This window comes from Lithobates pipiens, unplaced genomic scaffold, assembly GCF_037356315.1.
Source record: "Lithobates pipiens isolate NorthernLeopardFrog02 unplaced genomic scaffold, aLitPip1_a1.2 Scaffold_1, whole genome shotgun sequence".
Classification (NCBI taxonomy): domain Eukaryota; kingdom Metazoa; phylum Chordata; class Amphibia; order Anura; family Ranidae; genus Lithobates; species Lithobates pipiens.
Genome location: NW_027507685.1, coordinates 132,680,130 through 132,701,149, shown reverse-complemented (window position 1 = coordinate 132,701,149; position 21,020 = coordinate 132,680,130). Strand labels below are relative to the sequence as shown.

Genomic DNA, 21,020 nt, shown 5'->3' with positions numbered 1-21,020 from the left:
CCAGACCAGTCTGATTTCATCCCCCAAAAATCAACTGCCATAAATCTCCACAGACTTTTTCTTAACATGCAAGCCCAACCAGATAATGTGGGGGATAGGGCCCTGTTGTCATTGGATGCCCTTAAGGCTTTCGACAGCAATGCCTCTGGACAGTTATGGGCAAGTTCAGATTTAGGGGCATGTTTTTGTCCTGGGTCTGGCTGCTTTATGACTCCCCACAGGCAGTTACCCCTTCGGTCTTCACAGGGGTACCAGGACAGGGCTGCCCACTGTCCCCATTACTATTTGCCATCGCGGAAAAAGCAGTGGTTTTATACATGGGGACTTCATGAAAAACTCATGCTCTATGCCAGTGATGGCAAACCTTGGCACCCCAGATGTTTTGAAACTACATTTCCCATGATGCGCATGCACTCTGCAGTGTAGTTGAGCATCATGGGAAATGTTCCAAAATATCTGGAGTGCCGAGGTTCGCCATCACTGCTCTATGCCGTGATAATAGATGCAGGACCCGATAGCCAGGACCCTGCGCTACACAAAGTGCCAGTGACCTAGACCTTTAAATATCTGGGGGTATACATTACCCTGAGACACAAGATTATATACCCCTCAATCTATCACCCTTATTAGGTTGCATTCACGATAGAATTCAAGTTTGATCAAGATTAAAAAATGGCCCTGGTAGGTTAATTAAACCTTCACATCTTCTCTATATATTGCATAATACCCCAATAGAGGTCCCCTTTTAATATTTTGCATGATCAACTCCATCTTTAGGTCCTTCCTATGGCATGACAACCCCCCAAGACTTAAGCTGGAGCAATTACAGCAACCCAAAGACGCGGGAGGCCTGGCCCTACCTAACCCGTGGATTTACTACGTAGCAGCCCAACTACAACATATTGCTCAGGCCATGTCTCTGCCGCAAGGAGAGGTGGGGGCAAACTCCAAAACAGATCCCATCAAGGCCCTTATGTGCCAAGTAAGGAGGGTTAATGATGTAGCAGAGGGACTGGAGGCCTTAGCCTATGTGAAATCCAATAAGAAGTTCCCTAAATTTACTCTGCTCCAAAAGATATGGAACAAAGCCAGACACCTGCAGTCTGGTCAAAGGCTTTGCCAAATACAGCCCAATTTGGGACAATGGTTACTATCCGGAATTTCAATCCTTCACATGTGGGGCTCAGTGGAGGAAACACGGAGTCACACACCTGAACCTTTTTGTGGCAGGCAAATTGAGCTCTTTTTCTGACATGCGGGACCGATTTAGACTCCCACAGACTATGTACTTCTACCATATGCAGCTACAAAATGCTGTTAGGGCTCAATCCAGTGAGACTCCATGGGTGCTATCCCCAACCCCCATATTCTACTATATGGAGGAGGTGTTCTGTTTTAAGGGCTTTAACTCTAGCTGTTATTCAATGTTGTTGTCGGTATTCCTGGCGGGATTCCCTTTGGGGCGGTGAACAAGTGGGCCCTGTAGGGTAACGTGTTGAAGGTGCATAATGAAGCTACCATGTTGAGTGCTTATGTAAAGTGATAAGAATACCGACTGTACACTGTAAATTGTTGAATCTGGAATCTATGGCATGTTTGTAATTTAATTTCTTTAATAACAAATTTTTAGAGTAAAAACAAAAACAAAAAAACAGATCATAGAATAGTAAGAAGAAAGACACCAGACATTACACACAATGTATTTCATTTATTTTGCACATTGCTCAATGACATACAGTTGCTTTGACACCCAGGACAGCTCTAGACTGTGGATGCCAAAGCTATCAAAAGATGAACAAAATGGCTACCTTGACTCGATCCATAATTGCACCATGCCAAATCGCAACCACGGATCAACCCCTGGGACCAAACAAACTTAACTTTTTATGAAAATAGAACTCTCCTTTTCCACTGAGATCAATGTTATGTTCGAAATTCTGCATCAAGAACATTGTGAAAGAGAATACACACTTATACAGTCACCTGCCACCAACACCAGGGCCTGAAACTTGTCTGAAGGAGAACAGTCTGTGCTGCCAAAAGTGATCCATCACAGGAAGGATCCAGTTGCTAGGGACAACACAGACATTTTCCTACCAGACCCTCCGACATAGGTTGCCCACTGTGCATTGCCAAGAGGTTTTGTTTCTCATGCTGGGTCAATAAGACAGCATCAACTTCAATTGATAAAAAGCCTGTAAACACAGCAGTATGATAGGGGAACAACTGTCCAAAATGAACATAAAGAAGTGTAAAGAAGTCTCTAAAAAAGGCAGAAGATATAGGAAAACTCTAGCCAGCTACAATAGGAAAAACATTTAGGAATTGTTTAAAGAATGTGTAATACAGGTACACCTGTCCCCTCCTCCCCCATTGTAGAACATAAAGAAGGTTTCAACACTTTCAAAGCCCGCCGTTCTGCCGACTCCATTTCACTACCCCACCTTCTGCTTGCTTTTTGCACAACTAAGGTATGCCCAACCCAAAGTCTGTCTTGTCTTTGCCCGTTTAAGTGCCCTTTCTTCCTGCCCATCAGCTTAAGAGCCACGTACACACGTGGCTCTTACATGGGAGCCACATGGGAGCTCCTTTTCTCCTTGTACATGTCAACAGTAATGCAAAAGCAGTTTAGGAGTTAAAACTCAGGGAATAAGCTCCTATGAAGGAACTCTAGTTAAACACAGGGGTTGATTTATTAAAACCGGCTTTTAAGCAGAGCTGCACCAGATTTTGCACTCTCCAGTTTTAGCAAATTAACCACTAAGAATATTCCCAATGTAAGCAGAATCACTTGAAATCCTGCTGCATTCGCCTAAGCCTTCACAAAGTGGCCACTCCCACTGCAAGACCAACTTTAACTTTCAGTTGGTGTGCAACATTTCAGACTAATTGTTATATGTCCCTGGAAGAGTTTGAGCAGGGACGTGATAATGGCCTGCATTACCTACAGTAAAACAAAATTAAGGTGCTTCCTGCACACAAGTCATTGCTCGAGAAGCTGAAAAAGACTTCTAGTAGCTGAAGGCAAAACAAAGAGAAGTAGTAATGTGTGCCTCATACCTCTGTGATGGTGCCATAACGAGCGTGAAATCTATTTAAAAAAATGAGCTATAGTCCATCCCCTAATTCTGATATCCACAAGTGAGCAGTTTGGTCATTCTTCACATATCTCCTGAATAGTAAGGGATGTAAAACCACAGACTGGCTGCAGCTTTTACAGATGGGCAGTGGCTACTATAACTGGCTGAAAATACTTAATTTTCACAGCTCTTTAACAGAGGATGTGACAGCAAAGACAAATATGGAAAATTCTATTAACTAAGGAATACCAGACTTCAGCAGTTTTGGAATGTTGGCCATTCTCCATAGACTCAAGCTGAAACGTGGATTACGGCTGAGTGGATTATGCCTTTAAATAGACTAATCTAATTTAAGTGGTTAAAAAGTCTCTAGTTTCTTTACCTTCATGCATTGTATACATGAAGGTAAAAAACTTCTGTGTGCAGCAGCACCCCCCCCCAGCCCCCCTAATACTTACCTGAGCCCCACCCTGATCCAGCGATGTGCACGAGAGCGGCGGCTCACCTTAATCTCTCCTCCCCATTGGCTGCCACTACTGTCAATCACAGCCAGCGAGCCAATGAGAAGAGAGATGGGGTGTTAATGACCACACAGAGAAGCGGCACAGGAGGTTACTATGGGCGCAGGAGAGCCAGCGTCAGACCTGAGAAGAAGATCAGTGCTACTCTGTGCAAAACCACTGCACAGAGCAGGTAAGTATGACATGTTTGTTTTTAAACCAAGCCTTTAATATCACTTTAAGGCCAGGAGGATGCCCTGCTTGTGGGCCAATAAGGGGCTATCATCTACTATGAGCTGGGTTAAGAACAAGCAATGGTGGTAGTTTTAGATGGGAGAAAGACAATACCAAAAGGCTAAGGGAACTGGAATGAGCTTACAAATTTCAGACAACCGTAATGAACTTAAAAATTCTGGAAATGTTGTGGTTCTAAAAATTTAAATTTGGTCACCAGTAAAAGTATCACTTCAAACGCACATGAGGTGAAAACAGTCAAATGTAACAAGGGACAAACAACCACAGGACTGCACCACAAAAACAAAAATCGAGAGAAGGAAAAAAAAAAACAAAAAAAAAAAACACAAACACAAAACCTTATAATTCAATGGCTATCCCACTCCATTGTGAATTAAAACAAAAAAAAAAAAACAAACACCAATAACTCTCTGCCTCCCCCCCTTGAAATCTTCATCCAACTGGGAAGAGTCTGGAAATATTGGTGGCAGATAAAAATGTCTGCCCTTGATGTCAAGAAGAGTTAACGAGTACCGTCTGCAGAATGATTCAGTCTCCGGATTTAAATGCACTTCCCTGGTGAAAAGAACAAAAATAAAATAAAAAAGTAACACCTAAATTAGGGAACGTAGGAGAACTGAGGCCTTTAAAAGAAAGGAGTGACCTACAGAAGCAAACTTGTTGCAATAAAAACTAATGTCAATTGTGGATATGCTGTGGTCAGACACATGCTGGTAAAAGTGACTTCGGCCCTTCCGAGGACCACCAAAGCTTAGAACTATTCAGAACCAGGCAAGTTCACTAGTGAGACCGCAGTGTTACATGGAAGTGCAAAGAGTTTTCAAGCAGCATGTAGTATAGTGCAGAACGGCCAATGTTGTGTTTTTGGTTTTTAAAAGTATATGATCACGGACAACCAACCATTGAATCCCATTAATAATCTCTGCTCCCACTGGTGCCAACCATTACAGATCCAGTTCTCATTGGTTTTGTCCATGAGAAGAAAGAATAAGGTCTTTTTGAGTGGGCAATAAAAATTGGTTCCTCCTGAGTGTGACTGCCACTCGAGCGTACACGGTCTCCTCATTAGCCGAGCTCTAGGTGAGGTGATATGATCCATGGAAGAGGAAGATGAGGAGAAGATGAAGCAGTCTGGTTGATAAAATGGTTTTTCTCCACCTATTAACGCTCATACTCCCCACTGGGGGTGCCATCATACAAAAGAACAAGGTTGTGCTTGCTCTAGAATAAGTATGTGGTGAGGGAGGCAGAGGATCAGGATCCATGAAGGAGCATGAGCACACATCTTGATGGACCACCTAGAGCTCCTCGTATTCCCCACCTGAGCGTGGCAGACTTGGAGCTGCTCCACCAAGAAAGGCCTCCAGTTCATCAAAGTCATCTTTTTCCTTTGTCTTCTTAGATTTTTTCTTTTTCTCCTCTTTCCCCTCTTCTTTGTCTTTGCTTTTCTTGTGTTTACTCTTTTTCTTGCCAGATTTTTCCTCTTCTGGAGCCTGGTAGTAAAAAAATAAATACATAAATAAAAAAAAATGTTTTATTAGCAAAAGACTTGCTCCCCATGGTAATAAGTATAAAGAGCAATTTCAATCATCATCAAAAAAAAAAAAAAAAAAAAAAAAAAAAGAGAATCCATAGATAAATGAATTGCAATTAGCCAATTATACATTTGAAACACAAAACTGAATCTGTTTAAATTCTGCTCCAAATAGTTGTAGTTCAAAAAAACTGTACCAGACACCGCAGCCAAGTCCTGCACTGCACAAGACCACTGCAGTTGAACATAACCTGGTCTAGGACCCATTCCGGCCTTTGATTGGGTAAGCCATTCAAAGCAGCAGCACAGCGATAAGATTACCACTCTGTGCTCTTCTCTAGCAGACAGAGTTGTGTCTTCATGTAGCACAGGAGTCTCCAAACTTTCAGAACAAAGGGACTTTGAGGTGGCCAGACTGTGGCCAGTGGGAATAGAAAATGCCCCAGTCTCAATGGGGTTAAAGAATACCCCATCACTGGTATCTATGTGAGCAATATTGCTCATCATTGGGAGGAATCAATCATTAGTCCAATCATTAGTGTAAAAAAAAAAAAAAGGCCCTGAAGTTGGTGTCAGTGGGAAGAAGTGTCCCCATCATTGGTGTCAGTGGCAAGAATAGTGCCCCACTGTTGGTGTCACTTTTAGTAATAGTGCCCTGTTCGTATCAGTGACAGGAATTATGCCCCATTGTTGGTGTAGAAGGAATAATGCCCTGTATCAGTGGGAGGAATAATGTCCCAAGGGCCTGATAAATGCAAACAAAGGGCCACAGTTTGGAGACCACTGCTGTACAGTCCTAATTAGCTCACCCCTGCTCTTATATATTTTGTACAAATATATATATATATATATATATATATATATATATGGTAGCAGTCTGAGACTTGGCCAAAAGTGGGTCCGAAACTGTGGGCCCATTCTACCCAACAGCTTAGCCCAAATATTCACTCTCCTCGAAATGTTATATGTCCAAATCTATTTCTGTACAGCCTAACTAAATAAACCACAGACATTTTTCCACCAGACTATGATTTACACGACTTTCAATAATGTTATGCTAAACAAGCACACAGGGATACATCCTGCCACTATATTTCTGAAAATGGAGGGCTACATTTGGATGCAATTTATAGAATGAAATCTGCTTAGTCTAAATCAGAGTGGCAGGTCAGTAGAAGTTGATGACAGGTCTCAGTGATGGCAGCTTGTTAACTGTCTGCAGTCTTCCATAACAGTGACAAGAATCCCAGTAAGTGAAGGCAGCAAGCTGCTCCAGAGACATCATGATTTAATCAGAATGAATGCTCTATTTCATTATCAGGTTATATCACCTCTTTGCTCTTCTTCTTCTTTTTCTTTTTCTCTTTGCTTGTCTTACTTTCTTTATCTAGGAGAGAAGATTCAGACATGGATCAGCTCTCCACTATATATTTACTGTACATATACACACACAAAATCTTTGTCATTTATTAAAATGTTCACTTGTACAACCATTTTTTTCCAAAGCTCTATGTCATGGATATGCAATATTATGCATGCAGTGGACCTCCAGCTGTTGCAGAACTACAAGTCCCACGAGGCACAGCAAGACTGACAGCCACGAGCATGACACTCAGAGGCAGAGGCATGATAGGACTTTTAGTTTTGCAACAGCTGGAGGACTGCTAATTGCACATTCCTGCTCTATGTGATCGCTAGATTGCAGCACCCTTTGTCTTATTGAAACGGTTTGAGCTTTCTGATAAAGGATGAGTCACAGCTGCGGTGACTCACTGTCACAGAGTATTGTAAACCTCCTAAAGCAGGGGTCGGCAACTCCCGTCACGTGTGCCAGACATGGCATGCAGCTGTCTTTATGATGGCACGCAAGCCAAGTATTGCTGTCTGCCGTGGCATGCAATCCCTGCCTCCACCATGGATTCCTGGTTAAGCCACCCCCACTGGCTTTGCCCGAGTCCCAGGATGAAAGCACGTGTGCAATTGCCGATTCCAATCCCCACCTCCCCATTGATTCCCTGGGCAGCCGCACTCATTGGCTGTGCCAGAGTCCTAGGGTAGCAGCGTGTGTGCAGTTGCCAGACACCTGCAGTAGCTGGTTCCAATCCTCGTCTCCTCAATTGATGCCCAGCTGGGTCCGTGAAAATAGCACCTGTGGCTCTACTCGCCCCAGGTATCGGCAGGACTACTATAAGGGAGAGGCAATTACTGAAGTCCTGTGGCACCTGGAAGCTGGGACAAACTGTGAAGGAGGGGCAACTGCCCTCTCCAGTAGCTGGCGTGTGTAAGCCTTTTGTCTGCTGTCATTTTTTGGATTTGGTACTAGCTGGCTTGGCTTTTTGCTTATGTTTTTTTTCCAATCTTTTCAGTCTGAATCCATGAGGTTTGGTTTGTTTTCTTTTGATGTCTGTTGGTTTTGGGTATGTGGCTAAGAATGCAGGTGGACAGGGTTGGCTGGCACTATATTGTTTCATAAATGGGGTGTTTTGACTTTGCAAGTTTGGTGGCTGGGGTGTGGGCAAATATGTTGCGGGGTGTGTATGTATGTACAAAAATGTTGTACGTGCAAGTGCATGTTTTATGTGTTGGTGTATATGTGGTTGCAGTGTGTGCAGGGGTGGGTTTGTATACACAAACAAATGTGTCGATATGGATGGTGGTGTGGGTGTTGTGTGATAGTGCAGACGGTCATGGATGGGGTTATGTGTATGTGGATGTTTTTGCGTTGGTGATTGGGTGTGGGTTTGTATGTGAGGGATGCATGTGCGCGCATGCATGTATGTATGTATGTATGTATGTATGTATGTATGTATGTATGGGTGGGTGGGTGGTTTGGACATGGTCGGGATTATGTGGTTATTATGGGTGGTGGAGGATGGGGCATTTGAGATACTGCTGGGTTGGATAGAAGGTAGGATATGCATGGTAAAGTTATAGTTTGATGAGTGAGATTATTTGGGGGGGGGGTTATGGTTGCATGCGGTACATGGTCCAAGTATAATGGAGTTTTAGGGGGACATTGGGGAACCTGATGTAATGCAGGCAACTCTGGCTACCCCGATGTAACGTGGAGATACTCTGGGGGACCTCAATTTAATGGGGGGCTCTGGGGACCCTGATGTGTGATGGGGAGACTCTGGGAAACATGTTATGGGGGAAATTCTTGGGACCCTGATGCAAGGTGGAGGGGACACTTAGGTCCCTGGTGTGGGGGAGGGGACTCTTGGGACCCTGATGTAAAGAGGGGACCCTGTTATAAGGGAGAAAAACAAGATATTTGGGGGGCACACCGTAAAAGATGCATTAAAGATGGTGCAGCCATAAGACCACACAACAGAACAAAATATAGTGCACACATGCAAAAAAGACATTTACCTCCTGCAAGGCTATTAAAAACATGATCAAAAAATATGGGGATTTGGTCACACCATATTGCTATATGGTGCTTAAGCCCACGTACTGCGACAAAGTACACCATGATTAGTGGGTCCTACGCAATCTATAGACTAGGAGATCCTGCTTCTCTGAACCATGGGAGCTATACTCCTCTATATGGGAGAACATGAGGTCTCCACCTATGACACAGGTGGACACTAATGAGAGGCACTGATGAGGGAGTGGGGTGCTTTTGTCACAGTAAGTGGGCTTAAGCACCATATAGCAATATGGTGTGACCAAATCCCCATATTTTTTGATAATTTTTTTTTTTGGAAATGTCTAGGTGTTTCAAATAGCCTTGCAGGAGGTAAATGTCTTTATTGCATGTGTGCGCTGTAATATTTTGTTTTGTTGTGTGGTCTTATGGCTGCACCATCTTTAATGCATCTTTTAAGGTGTGCCCCCCAAATATCTTGTTTGTCTATTGTATGGATTCTGACCAAATCCTTTTGGATAGCAATATGGTGTGATCAAATCCCCATAATGTTTTTTTGAAAATGTCTAGGTTTTTAATAGCCTTGCAGGAGGTAAATGTATTTTTTGCATGTGTGCGCTGCAATATATTGTTTTCTCTGGGGATTCTGATGTAAAGGGAAGAACTCTAGGGACCCTGATGTACGAAGGAGAGGACATCTGATGCGGGGGGGGATAATTTTGGAAACCCCGATATAAAAGCTTAGTCTGTGTTTTCTAAAAGTAGTAGTTCGTGAAGATGCAGGAATAGGGATGATCTGAGGATGGAAGGTCCAGGAATAGGGGTGGATCTAAGATGTGAAAGTCTGGAAATTTGGGTGATTTGAGGTGTGGAGGTGCAGGAATTGGGGTGATCTCAGGTGTGAATGTTCAAGAAATTGGGACTGATCTAATGTGTATAGGTGCAGGAATTGGGGTGATCTGCAGAAGTCCTTGGCTGGCATATTTATTTCAACCTTATAGTACATGCCTTGCAGCACACATCTTTTGAAGCAAGGGTAAGTTATCATTAATCTTTGGAATTGCAATGTTAATTTTTTACTATTATTCAAGTAATTGTTTCTTTTTGGTCATTGAGAGTGTGAAGTTGACTTATTTTTTTGTTTATTTTTTAACCGGCACTCTCAATTTTCATAAAAAAAAAAAAAAAAAGTTTGACATACTATGCTAAAAAGGTTGCCTTCCCCTGGCCTAAAGCCTGGTACACAAGCTGAATGTCAGCGGATTCAATAGAAACTAGCCGACATTTGGCCTGTGATTATGGCAACCAGGTCAGCTTCTGTCAAAGGCTCATGACCAAAAAAGGTCTGCCAAGGGCTAAGATCGCTGTCCCCGTCAGAACACAATAGGTGAGATTGGTGTACCAACATCAGATTGTTAGTACAGCAGCTCTGATCTGAGCTATCAGGTTTGTTTTTTTCAACCCAATGTGGTGTGTACCAGGCTTAAAGGCTAAGTTCACCTTTCACGACACATTACACCCATATTCAGAGTAACATGTAGCATGTTACAAATGGACCGGCCCCTGCACCTGCCTGATCTGACAGCTATAGGGGATCATCTATGAGCATTGTGGTAAGTCATTGAAGAGTCCTGTCACAATGTATCAGCTTGCTCATACGAGGTACGAGCAAGCGATACACTGACAGATTTGCAATAGATCTGCTGATCTCTGGTGTAATGCTTTACATGCTCCTGCAACAAAATAATGAATGCACTTTTTTTACATGCAAAATAAAGTGCACTTATTATTTTTTTTTGACTTAACTTCTTTAGGCCAAATGAAATGTTTGTGGCACTTTATGCGGTCAGTAAGAATAAATGAAGGGCATGCATAATGCAAGAAGCATGCAGCTTCCATCTCACCTTCCTCGCTGTCCTTAGGCTCTTTGTCCTCAAACCCTAAACCAAACAGATCATCTTCTCTCAGTTTAAAAGCGACTGTTGGAGGCTTTACTGGCTCAGGAGGACGAGAGGACACGGTCTCTTCATTGGAGCTGTCTGACATGTTATTCAGCACTGGGAATGAATCCTGAAGAAATACACAAAATGCCAATAATCAAACCTCTTTCTTTTCAATATCAAAGCTGAACAGAGATATACGAGATGCAAATTTACCTTACATCTGTATTTATTTAGTCACAAATATATAGATTTTTTTTTTCCTGTTGTAAAACTAGTGCAAGTATCTCGATTTCACATGATATCAGCCTCTTGCAATTCACTGTATTTATTTTATTACAGGTACTTAGAGCGCCATCAATTTATGCAGCGCTTTACATATTATACATTCAACATCAGTCCCTGCCCTCAAGGAGCTTACAATCTAAGGTCCCTTACTCACATTCATATACACATACTAGAGCCAATTTACACATTGCGACAGACTGGGAGAGAGAGACACAAGATTGGAAGCCAATCATATGTGCTGCATACAAATGTAATTGACAAGGTAGTTGTTACCTTTTGTATCACTTGCCCCTCTCTTTATTTGTGATGGAGCTGTTCCATTTCCCTTTATATTGTAACGCATTGCACAAATTGTTGGGCACTATATAAGCGCCTGTTCACAGATAAACGTGCATTAAAATGCTCAAAAAACAGATGTGCATTGCCTGCTACTGATGTGTGTTGACGTGCATGTTTACGCACAATAAATTGCTATGTATTTTGCAGGTTACTTCCTCTGACATCACACCCGTTTCCAATTTGTGGAATGAGAGGAGTAGGGAGGGAGGGAAAAATAAAGAGGAAGATGAAGACATTTTTATTTTGGAGAGGCATTGGCAAACAGGATGTTCAGCACTTACAATTTTATTGAACCGATTGTTCAAGCATATACCAAACGTCGCATGATGTAGCATTCCATGATTTTCTATCGCACTCACAAGCGAACGCCCTTCATCAGATCAGAAGGATACATCATGTGACGGTTTGCATAGGCTTGAACAATCGGTTCAATAAAATTTTATGTGAAAAGTGAAATAGTGCCAAACTATGGTGCTTAAAATTCTCCACAGGTAACGCTTTAAATGCCTTAAAGAGGAAGTAAACCCTGGTGGGTTTTTCTTCCCTGCAAAGTAAAGGCATAATGTGCTAGTATGCATTGCATACTACACTAACCGGCAAATGAAGCATGTGTCCTCCCCGCTGCAGGTGGGGCTTGTTATGAGGGCACCCGAGCCAAGTCACAGCTCTGTATGTCCATTCAGACACCGAGTCCCGACCCCTCTCTCCCCTTAATGGCTAACTGACCTTGATTGATAGCCGCAGGAGCCAATGGCGCCGCTGCTGTCCCAGGCAATCAGGAGGAGAGTCCCAGATTGCCAAGACACTCATGGACAGAGAGGGACCTCAAGTTAGTAATAAAGGGGTGCTGGGAGGGCTGCTACACACAAGGTTTATTATCGCAATGCATAGAATGCATTAAGATAAAACAAACCTTCTGTCTTTACAACTCCTTTAAGTTAACGCTGAAAATCTTTTCACAATGGCATCTGAAAATCAGTGGGATATATTAGGCAGCAAGTAAACATGTTGTCCCTGAAGCTGATGTGTTAAAAGCAGCAAAAACAGGCATTGCAGTTTGTTGGTTATGGGGCCGCGTAGCTGCAGGCCGGTCAGGGTGCCCATACTGACCTGTGTCCACATCCGCAAGTGTCTACAGTAGTCATCAGAACTGGACCACTGAGCAATAGAAGAAGGTGACCCGGTCTGATGAAACTTTTTTTTATGGTATCATGGGATATGTAGTCCTTGGCAACCAAAAGTAAACCAAATGAATAAGCAAAGAAGAAGCTTCAAAGCATGCAGGGAATACAGAAAATTGTGGAAAGAGACAAGCAGACAGGCAGCACTCACAATATAAAAGGAGATTTTTCAAGTAAGATTATAATGGTATGTCAAATAAAACTATTGTTTGTATTGCTATTACAATGCTGATAAAATTAGAATGTACGCTGTGACAGATCTTGTTTAAAGCTGAAAGCTAAACCAACAGAAATATGAAGGCTGCCTACCATACTGGGGGAAAATTATGCTAGAAGCCTCAACATTCCACATTTGTAACTACCTCCTGAATGTGACGGCGATCTTCTGACTTCAAATGTACAACCCAGCCCAAGTATGCAGCCTGTAAAGTCTAAACATTTGGTCTGCATACTTCTGTGCCAGTCACTCAGTAAGAACTAAACCTACTGAATCTGTGGCAACCAATCATTTTCAGACCAAATCACCAATGCCCCCTCCCCCCGCCCTGCCCCCCTCAATACATTGCAATAAAACAAAAGGGTGTTTAAATTATTACAGTTAGTTTGCTTAAGAAAGCAAAGATGGATGATGAAAAGCAGAGATGGACCCTTGGAAGCAGTGGTTTAGCCATTCTGGCTCCATCTCACCTGAGACTTGGGCACATGGTTTGAATCTTCACTATCAAAATCTGGGTCATCCATAACAAAGGAAAGCATTTGTGTAGCGATCGGACCCTCTTGGTCACTGTCCGAATCCTCTTGGACCTTGACTTTTGCTTTCTTGGATTTGCTAGATGCTGGTATAAGGGTGGGGCCTGGGACTGGTTTCTCGGGGTGAGTCTGAGGTGCTGAGACTTTAGAGGGTTTCCTGAAATATAAAAGAATTGCATAATGACCAAGTGGCATAACAATGGAGCTGAATTATTTTAGACAAAAAGAAAAAAAAAAAAGTTGCGGAGATGGACAAAAATCGCCCCCCAAGGATATGGAATGCGGACTCCCCCATTGGAGATTTTCGGGCTCTCATCTCATTGTACCCTTGGCCCCTTTTGGACTTTGTGCATATGGGGGGTAATGAACTGGATTAAGATGGCCGTTTGCTGTTTTTGGGAGAATTAGAGACCTAAATACTAGCTCGTTTGTACTCTGCTCCTGTGGTTTTCAAACCTATAGGTCTGCTTGTGTACTGGTTATTGAAGTATGTACCTCCAACTTACTTGATAGCATTTGTCACAGATCTTCGTTTTTTTTTCTCCTTGTTTGGTGACTTTATTTAATCAACCCCACTACCGTATAGGAACAGTTACTGTTGCATTTTAGATTTCTTTGTGAAGTGGTACTATATTTGGAATTTCTCCATTGTGCACACATTGTGTATGCATACATACACACACATACATACAGAGAGACATTTTTAGGACGTTGATTCCAAGCCATTATAGTTTCCCTTTAATATAAATGGTTGTCCAGCTAATGTGCATGTGGAATAAATGTAGAATTCTGGATTGCTTTAAGAGATCATTACTGCCATTTCCTGTGTCCAGTGAAGATTTAAGAGCTGACAAGATGTTGGTGCAGTAGTACAAGATATTACCAGCTGGCAGGACAAAATGCAGCAATAAATTCTGTTAGTGAATTACTATGATCAATACTGTACTACAATAAAGAATGCAGCTCAAAAGGTTGCCCTAAAGAGACCTGCAGTCAATGCAGTAGGTTATGCTCTCTGTATCCTGAGAGTTATTACTCCTCGATAGTGGCTGTGGATAGGAAGGGATGTACAGATGCCTTTCACTGCAGAAGAGAAGGAAAAGCCATTCTGCAGAATAACACTACAACAAATCAATGAAACGTCAAAAGTATACTGTACAATATTTTGAAGGAGTTTCTCCATAGCGGAAAACCTTTACTGTTTACAGATAAGTTGTTTCCTGAAGCATGAACAAGCTGTCTCTTAAAATGACAATAATTGCCTTCCACTTCCAGTTCAACATACATTCCCAGAATATGCAAGTTGCAGAAAATGAAGCTGGGTAACAAGATGATACAGTGAAGGAAAAAAGTATTTGATCCCCTGCTGATTTTGTATGTTTGCTATTGACAAAGAAACAATCAGTCTATCATGTTAATGGTAATGGTATTTTATCAGTGAGAGACAGAACAACAAAAATGTCAGGAAAAAAAATAAATTAAAAAAAAAGTTAGAAATTGATTTGCATTTTAATGAGTGAAATAAGTATTTGAACCCTTTGCAAAACATCACTTTGTACTTGGTGCCAAAACCCTTGTTGGGGGGTCACAGAGGTCAGACGTTTCTTGTCGTTGGCCACCAGGTTTGCACACATCTCAGGAGGGATTTTATCACACTCCTCGTTGCAGATCCTCTCCAAGTCATTACGGTTTCAAGGCAGGCGTTTGGTAACTCGAACCTTCAAATCCCTCCATATATTTTGTAAGGGTTTAAGGTCTGGAGACCGGCTAGGCCTCTCCAGGACCGTAATGTGCTTCTTTTTGAGCCACACCTTTGTTCATGGCTGTGTGTTTGGGGTCATTGTCATGCTGGAATACCCATCCACGATCTATTTTCAATGCCCTCGCTGAAGGAAGGAGGTTCTCATCCAAGATTTGACAGTACAATGCCCTGTCCATCGTCCCTTTGATACAGTGCAGTTGTCCTGTCCCCTTAGCAGAAAAATGCATCCAAAGCATAATGTTTCCACCTCCATGTTTGACGGTGGAATGGTGTTCGGGTCATAGGCAGTATTCCTCCTCCTCCAAACACATTGCGTTGATGCCAAAGAGCTTGAATTTGATTTCATCTGACCACAACACTTTCACCCAGTTCGCCTCTGAATCAGATGTTAAATAGCAAACTTCGGACGGGCCTGTACATGTGATTACTTGAGCAGGGGGACCATGTGAGCGCTGCAGGATTTCAGTCCTTCACTGTGTAGTGTTACCAATTGTTTTCTTGGTGACTATGGTCCCAGCTGTCTTGAGATCATTGACAAGATTCTCCAGTGTAGTTCTGAGTCGATGCCTCACTGTTCTCATGATCAATGAAACTCCACAAGGCAAGATCTTGCATGGACCCACAGATCGATGGCAAGATTGACAGTTTTGTGTTTCTTCCATTTGCACCAACTGTTGTCACCCTCTCACCAAGCTGCTTGGCGATCGTCTTGTAGCCCATTCCAGCTTTGTGTAGGTCTACAATCTTCTCACTGACATCCTTGGACAGCTCTTTGGTCTTGGCCATGATAGAGAAATTGGAATCTGATTATGTGGACAAGTGTCTTTTATACAGGTAACAAGCTGAGATTAGGAGCACCCCTAATCTCAGCCAGTTACCTGTATAGGAGACACCTGGGAGCCAGAATCTTGCTGATTGATAGGGTATCAAATACTTATTTCATTCATTAAAATGCAAATCAACTTATAACTTTTTTGAAATGCGTTTTTCTGGATATTTGTTATTTTGTCGCTCACTGTTAAAATAAACCTACCATTAAAATTATAGACTGATCATTTCTTTGTCAGTGGGCAAATGTACAAAATCAGAAGGGGATCAAATACTTTCTTCCCTTCACTGTATAATTCCAGGGTGCATTTGTAGGAGTCAACATTATTAGAAGCCATCTGAAGACCAAGAAAGAAGTCTCTGAACTCAGAATTGCCAGAGAGGATGGCAACAATTGAGAGAGGGAATGTTGACCTGACAGTGCTGGAGGAAAGCAGCCTAAATTTTGCTGTAAAGCCCCAATCCACCTTTGCCCATCTACCTTTAAAATATTCTCTATGTATACCTTAAAGTGGTTGTAAACCTCAGACATGAAACATGAACAAAGCATATCCTTAGATTCAGAACACTAAGTGTAATTTCTGTTTGCGGCCTCGTTCCTCTGCTATCTGCATGAGTCACTTCTGACAAGTTTTCCTGACACCAAGAGGAAAAAAAAAAAGCTGTGTGAAGGGGGGTGTGTCCCTTCCCTCCAATCGGAGATCTGCAGTGGGCAACTTCAGATTCCCACCCACCCACCCACCCCCCTTCAGAGCTTTGAATGGCTGTAGAAAAGAGAAGGCTATAGATAAACAAGTACAACTTATGTAGGAAAATTTGTTATGTCTGTGTATCACCTGAGGCCAGTCACGTCAGTGGGTTTATGTAAGGGTTTACAACCACTTTAAACCCAGTAGTCTTCTGGTTGGTATTGTGACATCACCGTTGTCTTCCTCACCTGTGGTGGTCCTTACCCTTGAAGAGAACTTGCAGCAGAACTGCAAGCTTGGTTTCTCGGGGCTGCTTTTTCCAGTGACATGATTCTCAAAATAGAAGACTAATGTGGAGATGTAGCAAAAGATGACCAGCCAGTGCACATATATTTGCAACACTGGATTGCCAATCCCTTGCACCTGGAAACAGCACGTACCATATACCTGAACTTGGAGTACAACATTGCTCCAGAAGGTAGTTAAATAAATAAAAATTTGCCTTGACTTGCACTGTAATCCAAGTCCCCAGAGCTGCAATTTAACAGTTTGCCGACCAGCTGCCGTCATTATACTGCAGCAGGTCGGCACGTTCCCACAAACTGTCGTAGCTATATGTTGGCCCTATCAGGCAGGCGCCCGCTGAACTGCGCGTGGCCGGCGGTCGCGATGACCACCAGCCACGTGTGATAGCGGGCACGAGAGCCAGAATAGGGACATATGTGTGTGTGTGTAAACACACACATCCCTGTTCTGTGAGGAGACACAGATCGTGTGTTCCTACTAGCTAGGAACAAGGATCCGTCATCTCCTCTAGTCAGTCCCATCCCTCTACAGTTAGAACATCGCTAGTGTTAACCCATTCCCCCTGCCAGTGACATTCACACAGCAATCAGTGCATTTTTATAGCACTGATGGCTGTATAATTGTCTATGGTCCCAAAAATGTGTCAAAAGTGTCCGATCTGTCTGCCATAATGTTGCAGTCCTGATATAAAAAAAAAAAAAAAAAAAAAAAAAACGCTGATCATAGCCATTACTAGTAAAACAAAAAAAATAAATAATGATAAAAATGCCATAAATATTTCCCCTATTTTGTAAACGCTATAACTTTTGCGCAAACCAATCAATATACATTTATTGCGATTTTTATTACCAAAAATATGTAGAAGAATACATATCGGCCTAAACTGAGGAAAAAAAAAAAAAAAAAAAAGCAAAAAAGAGAAGGGGATATTTACTATAGCAAAAAGTACAAAATATTGTGTTTTTTTTCCAAATTGGCATTTTTTTTGTTTATAGCGCAAAAAATAAAAAAAACGCAGAGATCAAATACCACCAAAAGAAAGCTCGATTTGTGGGGGAAAAAAAAAAAAAGGACATCAATTTTGTTTGGGTACAGCGTTGCACAACTGCGCAATTGTCAGTTAAAGTGACGCAGTTCCGTATCACAAAAAATGGCCTGGTCATTGAGCAGACAAATCTTCCAGGGCTGAAGTGGTTAACATTTCCAATTAGCCACCATGCAATGAGATCTCACACAACAACTCACCAAGAAGGGAGCTCAGAGTCTATGTCTTCATCTCCAGCAATTTGCACAGAGGGAATGGATCCTTCCTCATCGCTGGACAGAGTGATGGTCTTGCTGGGGATGACAGGTAAAGTAGATTTCGGGGCTACTTTATCATCAGGATCCAAATCATCCTGAAAGCCAGCCACCATGGGATTTGAGCCCGGTACATCCGCATCACTGTACAAAGATAAAGAATTTCAGGAGCAGGGAAAGACACTTGGTAAAATGTGGAACATGACAGTCACCCACCATGGTGGGGTAAAGGGGGTGACATGACAAGGGACAAATATCACATGACCTAAAAGACCAAATGCATGTTCTTGCAACAAGTATTCACATTTTTGCTATCAACCGATATATTCAGCAATAGCTTCGACATTATTTATGTGAAATATGAATGGGTTTTGCACTATATTTTTTGTGGCACAAAAGAAATAGGGGAGAAAGGAGTCAATAAGGGAGACGGTAACAAAATGTAAACGTGAAGGCCCTTTGTTATTCGCATTGATCCAATAGGTAGCTCAAAGTGTGAAAAACGGGACAATCAATGATTGAACACAGCTGCAAAATCTAGAGTGTTCACAATACACATAATAGTAAATAAATGAAAATTAATCTCACACAGTAATAAACTGTCACAGACAATGAAATAAGTACAATGGTCAAGCATCACCATTGTACTTACCGTATATACTCGAGTATAAGCCGAGATTTTCAGCCTCTTTTTTGAGGCTGAAAGTGCCCCCCTCGGCTTATACTCGAGTCACCGCCGTCTGTCTACCCGATCAGCGTGTCGAGCAGACAGACGGCAGCCATTTAACTATTCAAAAGCCGCGCCTCCCTGTCTGTGATAGGCGGAACACTCAATTTCCCAGCAGTCAGTGGTCCGCCTATCACGGACATCCGCTCATCCTCATACTACGGACGAGGATGAGAGGATGTCCGTGATAGGCGGAACACAGACTGCTGGGAAATTGAGTGTTCCGCCTATCACAGATGGAGGCGCGGCTTTTGAACAGTGGAATGGCCGCCGTCTGTCAGACGAGAAGAGGTGCGGCGACCCTGGCATGGCCGCCGTATGTGCAGAAGCACACAGGCTCGGGACGCAGGCAGGCTGGACAGACACACAGGGCTGGACGGACACACAGGGCTGGACGGACACACAGGGCTGGACGGACACACAGGGCTGGACGGACACACAGGGCTGGACGGACACACAGGGCTGGACGGACACACAGGGCTGGACGGACACACAGGGCTGGACGGACACACAGGGCTGGACAGGCATGTCTCACCCTCGGCTTATACACGAGTCAATACGTTTTCCCATTTTTTTGTGGTAAATTAGGGGCCTCGGCTTATATTCAGATCGACCTATACTCGAGTATATACGGTATTTCATTGTCTGTGACAGTTTATTACTGTGTGAGATCACTTTTTATTTATTTATAAAATAAGGGAGAAGGGTTATAGTTTACTACGAGTTGTAAAAAAGGATATAGATATAGATATATATATATATATATATATATATATATATATATATATGATTTCACTTTGTAGCACATCACATGTCACAGGCATAAGAGCTTGCAATTACAGTATCTACAATATAGTATCTATTGCATCAATGAGATTAATATAGCAAGCTAAAACAGTTGCTATTGACAAAGTACAGACATAGACCTTAGCTATCAAACAGGAACACGTGGAAGAGACTGCAGAAGTGGAGATACTGCAGGATGTGTGGCCTGTGGTCTCAAAGTGGATCTATGGCTTACCATTAGTGATGGACGAACTTCCGACGGGACGTTTCGCGAACGCGAAACGCGAACGGACACAAACGTTCGCGAAAACGACCGTTCGCCGCGGGCTCCATTGACTTCAATGGGAGGCGAATTTCGCAAACCTTTAGGTCGAATTTGCGGCCACGGGGTAATTATTAGGGGGTAGCACGTAGTCCCACCACCTGGACAATAGCATAATACATGTATGAGGTGAATTTGGGATCGATAACTACAAGCATTTTTTTTTTATTTGGGAAATTGTTCTGACAATTCAGGACTATGGAGCTAATGAAGGCAATGGAGGAGAGGGAAGGTCAGGGACCAGGGTAGGCAAACAAGAGGGTGCAGGAGATACAGAGCACTGACAGCAGCACCGTAATACAGAGCACTGACATCAGCACCGTGACATACAGCGCTGACAGCAGCTCCGTGACATACAGCGCTGACAGCAGCTCCGTGACATACAGCGCTGACAGCATCTCCGTGACATACAGCGCTGACAGCAGCTCCGTGACATACAGCGCTGACAGCAGCTCCGTGACATACAGCGCTGACAGCAGCACCGTGACATACAGCGCTGACAGCAGCTCCGTGACATACAGCGCTGACAGCAGCTCCGTGACATACAGCACTGACAGCAGCTCCGTGACATACAGCGCTGACAGCAGCTCCGTGACATACAGCGCTGACAGCAGCTCCGTGACATACAGCGCTGACAGCAGCTCCGTGACATACAGCGCTGACAGCAGCTCCGTGACATACAGCACTGACAGCAGCTCCGTGACATACAGCACTGACAGCAGCTCCGTGACATACAGCGCTGACAGCAGCTCCGTGACATACAGCGCTGACAGCAGCACCGTGACATACAGCGCTGACAGCAGCTCCGTGACATACAGCGCTGACAGCAGCTCCGTGACATACAGCGCTGACAGCAGCTCCGTGACATACAGCGCTGACAGCAGCTCCGTGACATACAGCGCTGACAGCAGCTCCGTGACATACAGCGCTGACAGCAGCTCCGTGACATACAGCGCTGACAGCAGCTCCGTGACATACAGCGCTGACAGCAGCACCGTGACATACAGCGCTGACAGCAGCTCCGTGACATACAGCGCTGACAGCAGCTCCGTGACATACAGCGC

At 43.3% G+C, this 21,020-nt stretch overlaps 1 protein-coding gene across 2 annotated transcripts in view; it reads right to left on the bottom strand.

Moving 5' to 3' along the window:
* Positions 1 to 1,693: 1,693 nt before the first annotated feature.
* Positions 1,694 to 21,020, bottom strand: part of RABL6 (RAB, member RAS oncogene family like 6) — an 83,714-nt gene continuing 64,387 nt past the window's right edge. For both annotated transcript variants that reach the window (XM_077477001.1, XM_077477010.1), the window contains 5 exons: positions 18,068 to 18,265; positions 13,175 to 13,394; positions 10,644 to 10,809; positions 6,701 to 6,756; positions 1,694 to 5,328 (listed from right to left, as the gene is read on the bottom strand). In XM_077477001.1, coding sequence (XP_077333127.1) covers positions 5,134 to 5,328; positions 6,701 to 6,756; positions 10,644 to 10,809; positions 13,175 to 13,394; positions 18,068 to 18,265 — 835 coding nt within the window. In that variant the 3' untranslated portion in view covers positions 1,694 to 5,133. The remainder of the gene's footprint in view (positions 5,329 to 6,700; positions 6,757 to 10,643; positions 10,810 to 13,174; positions 13,395 to 18,067; positions 18,266 to 21,020) is intronic.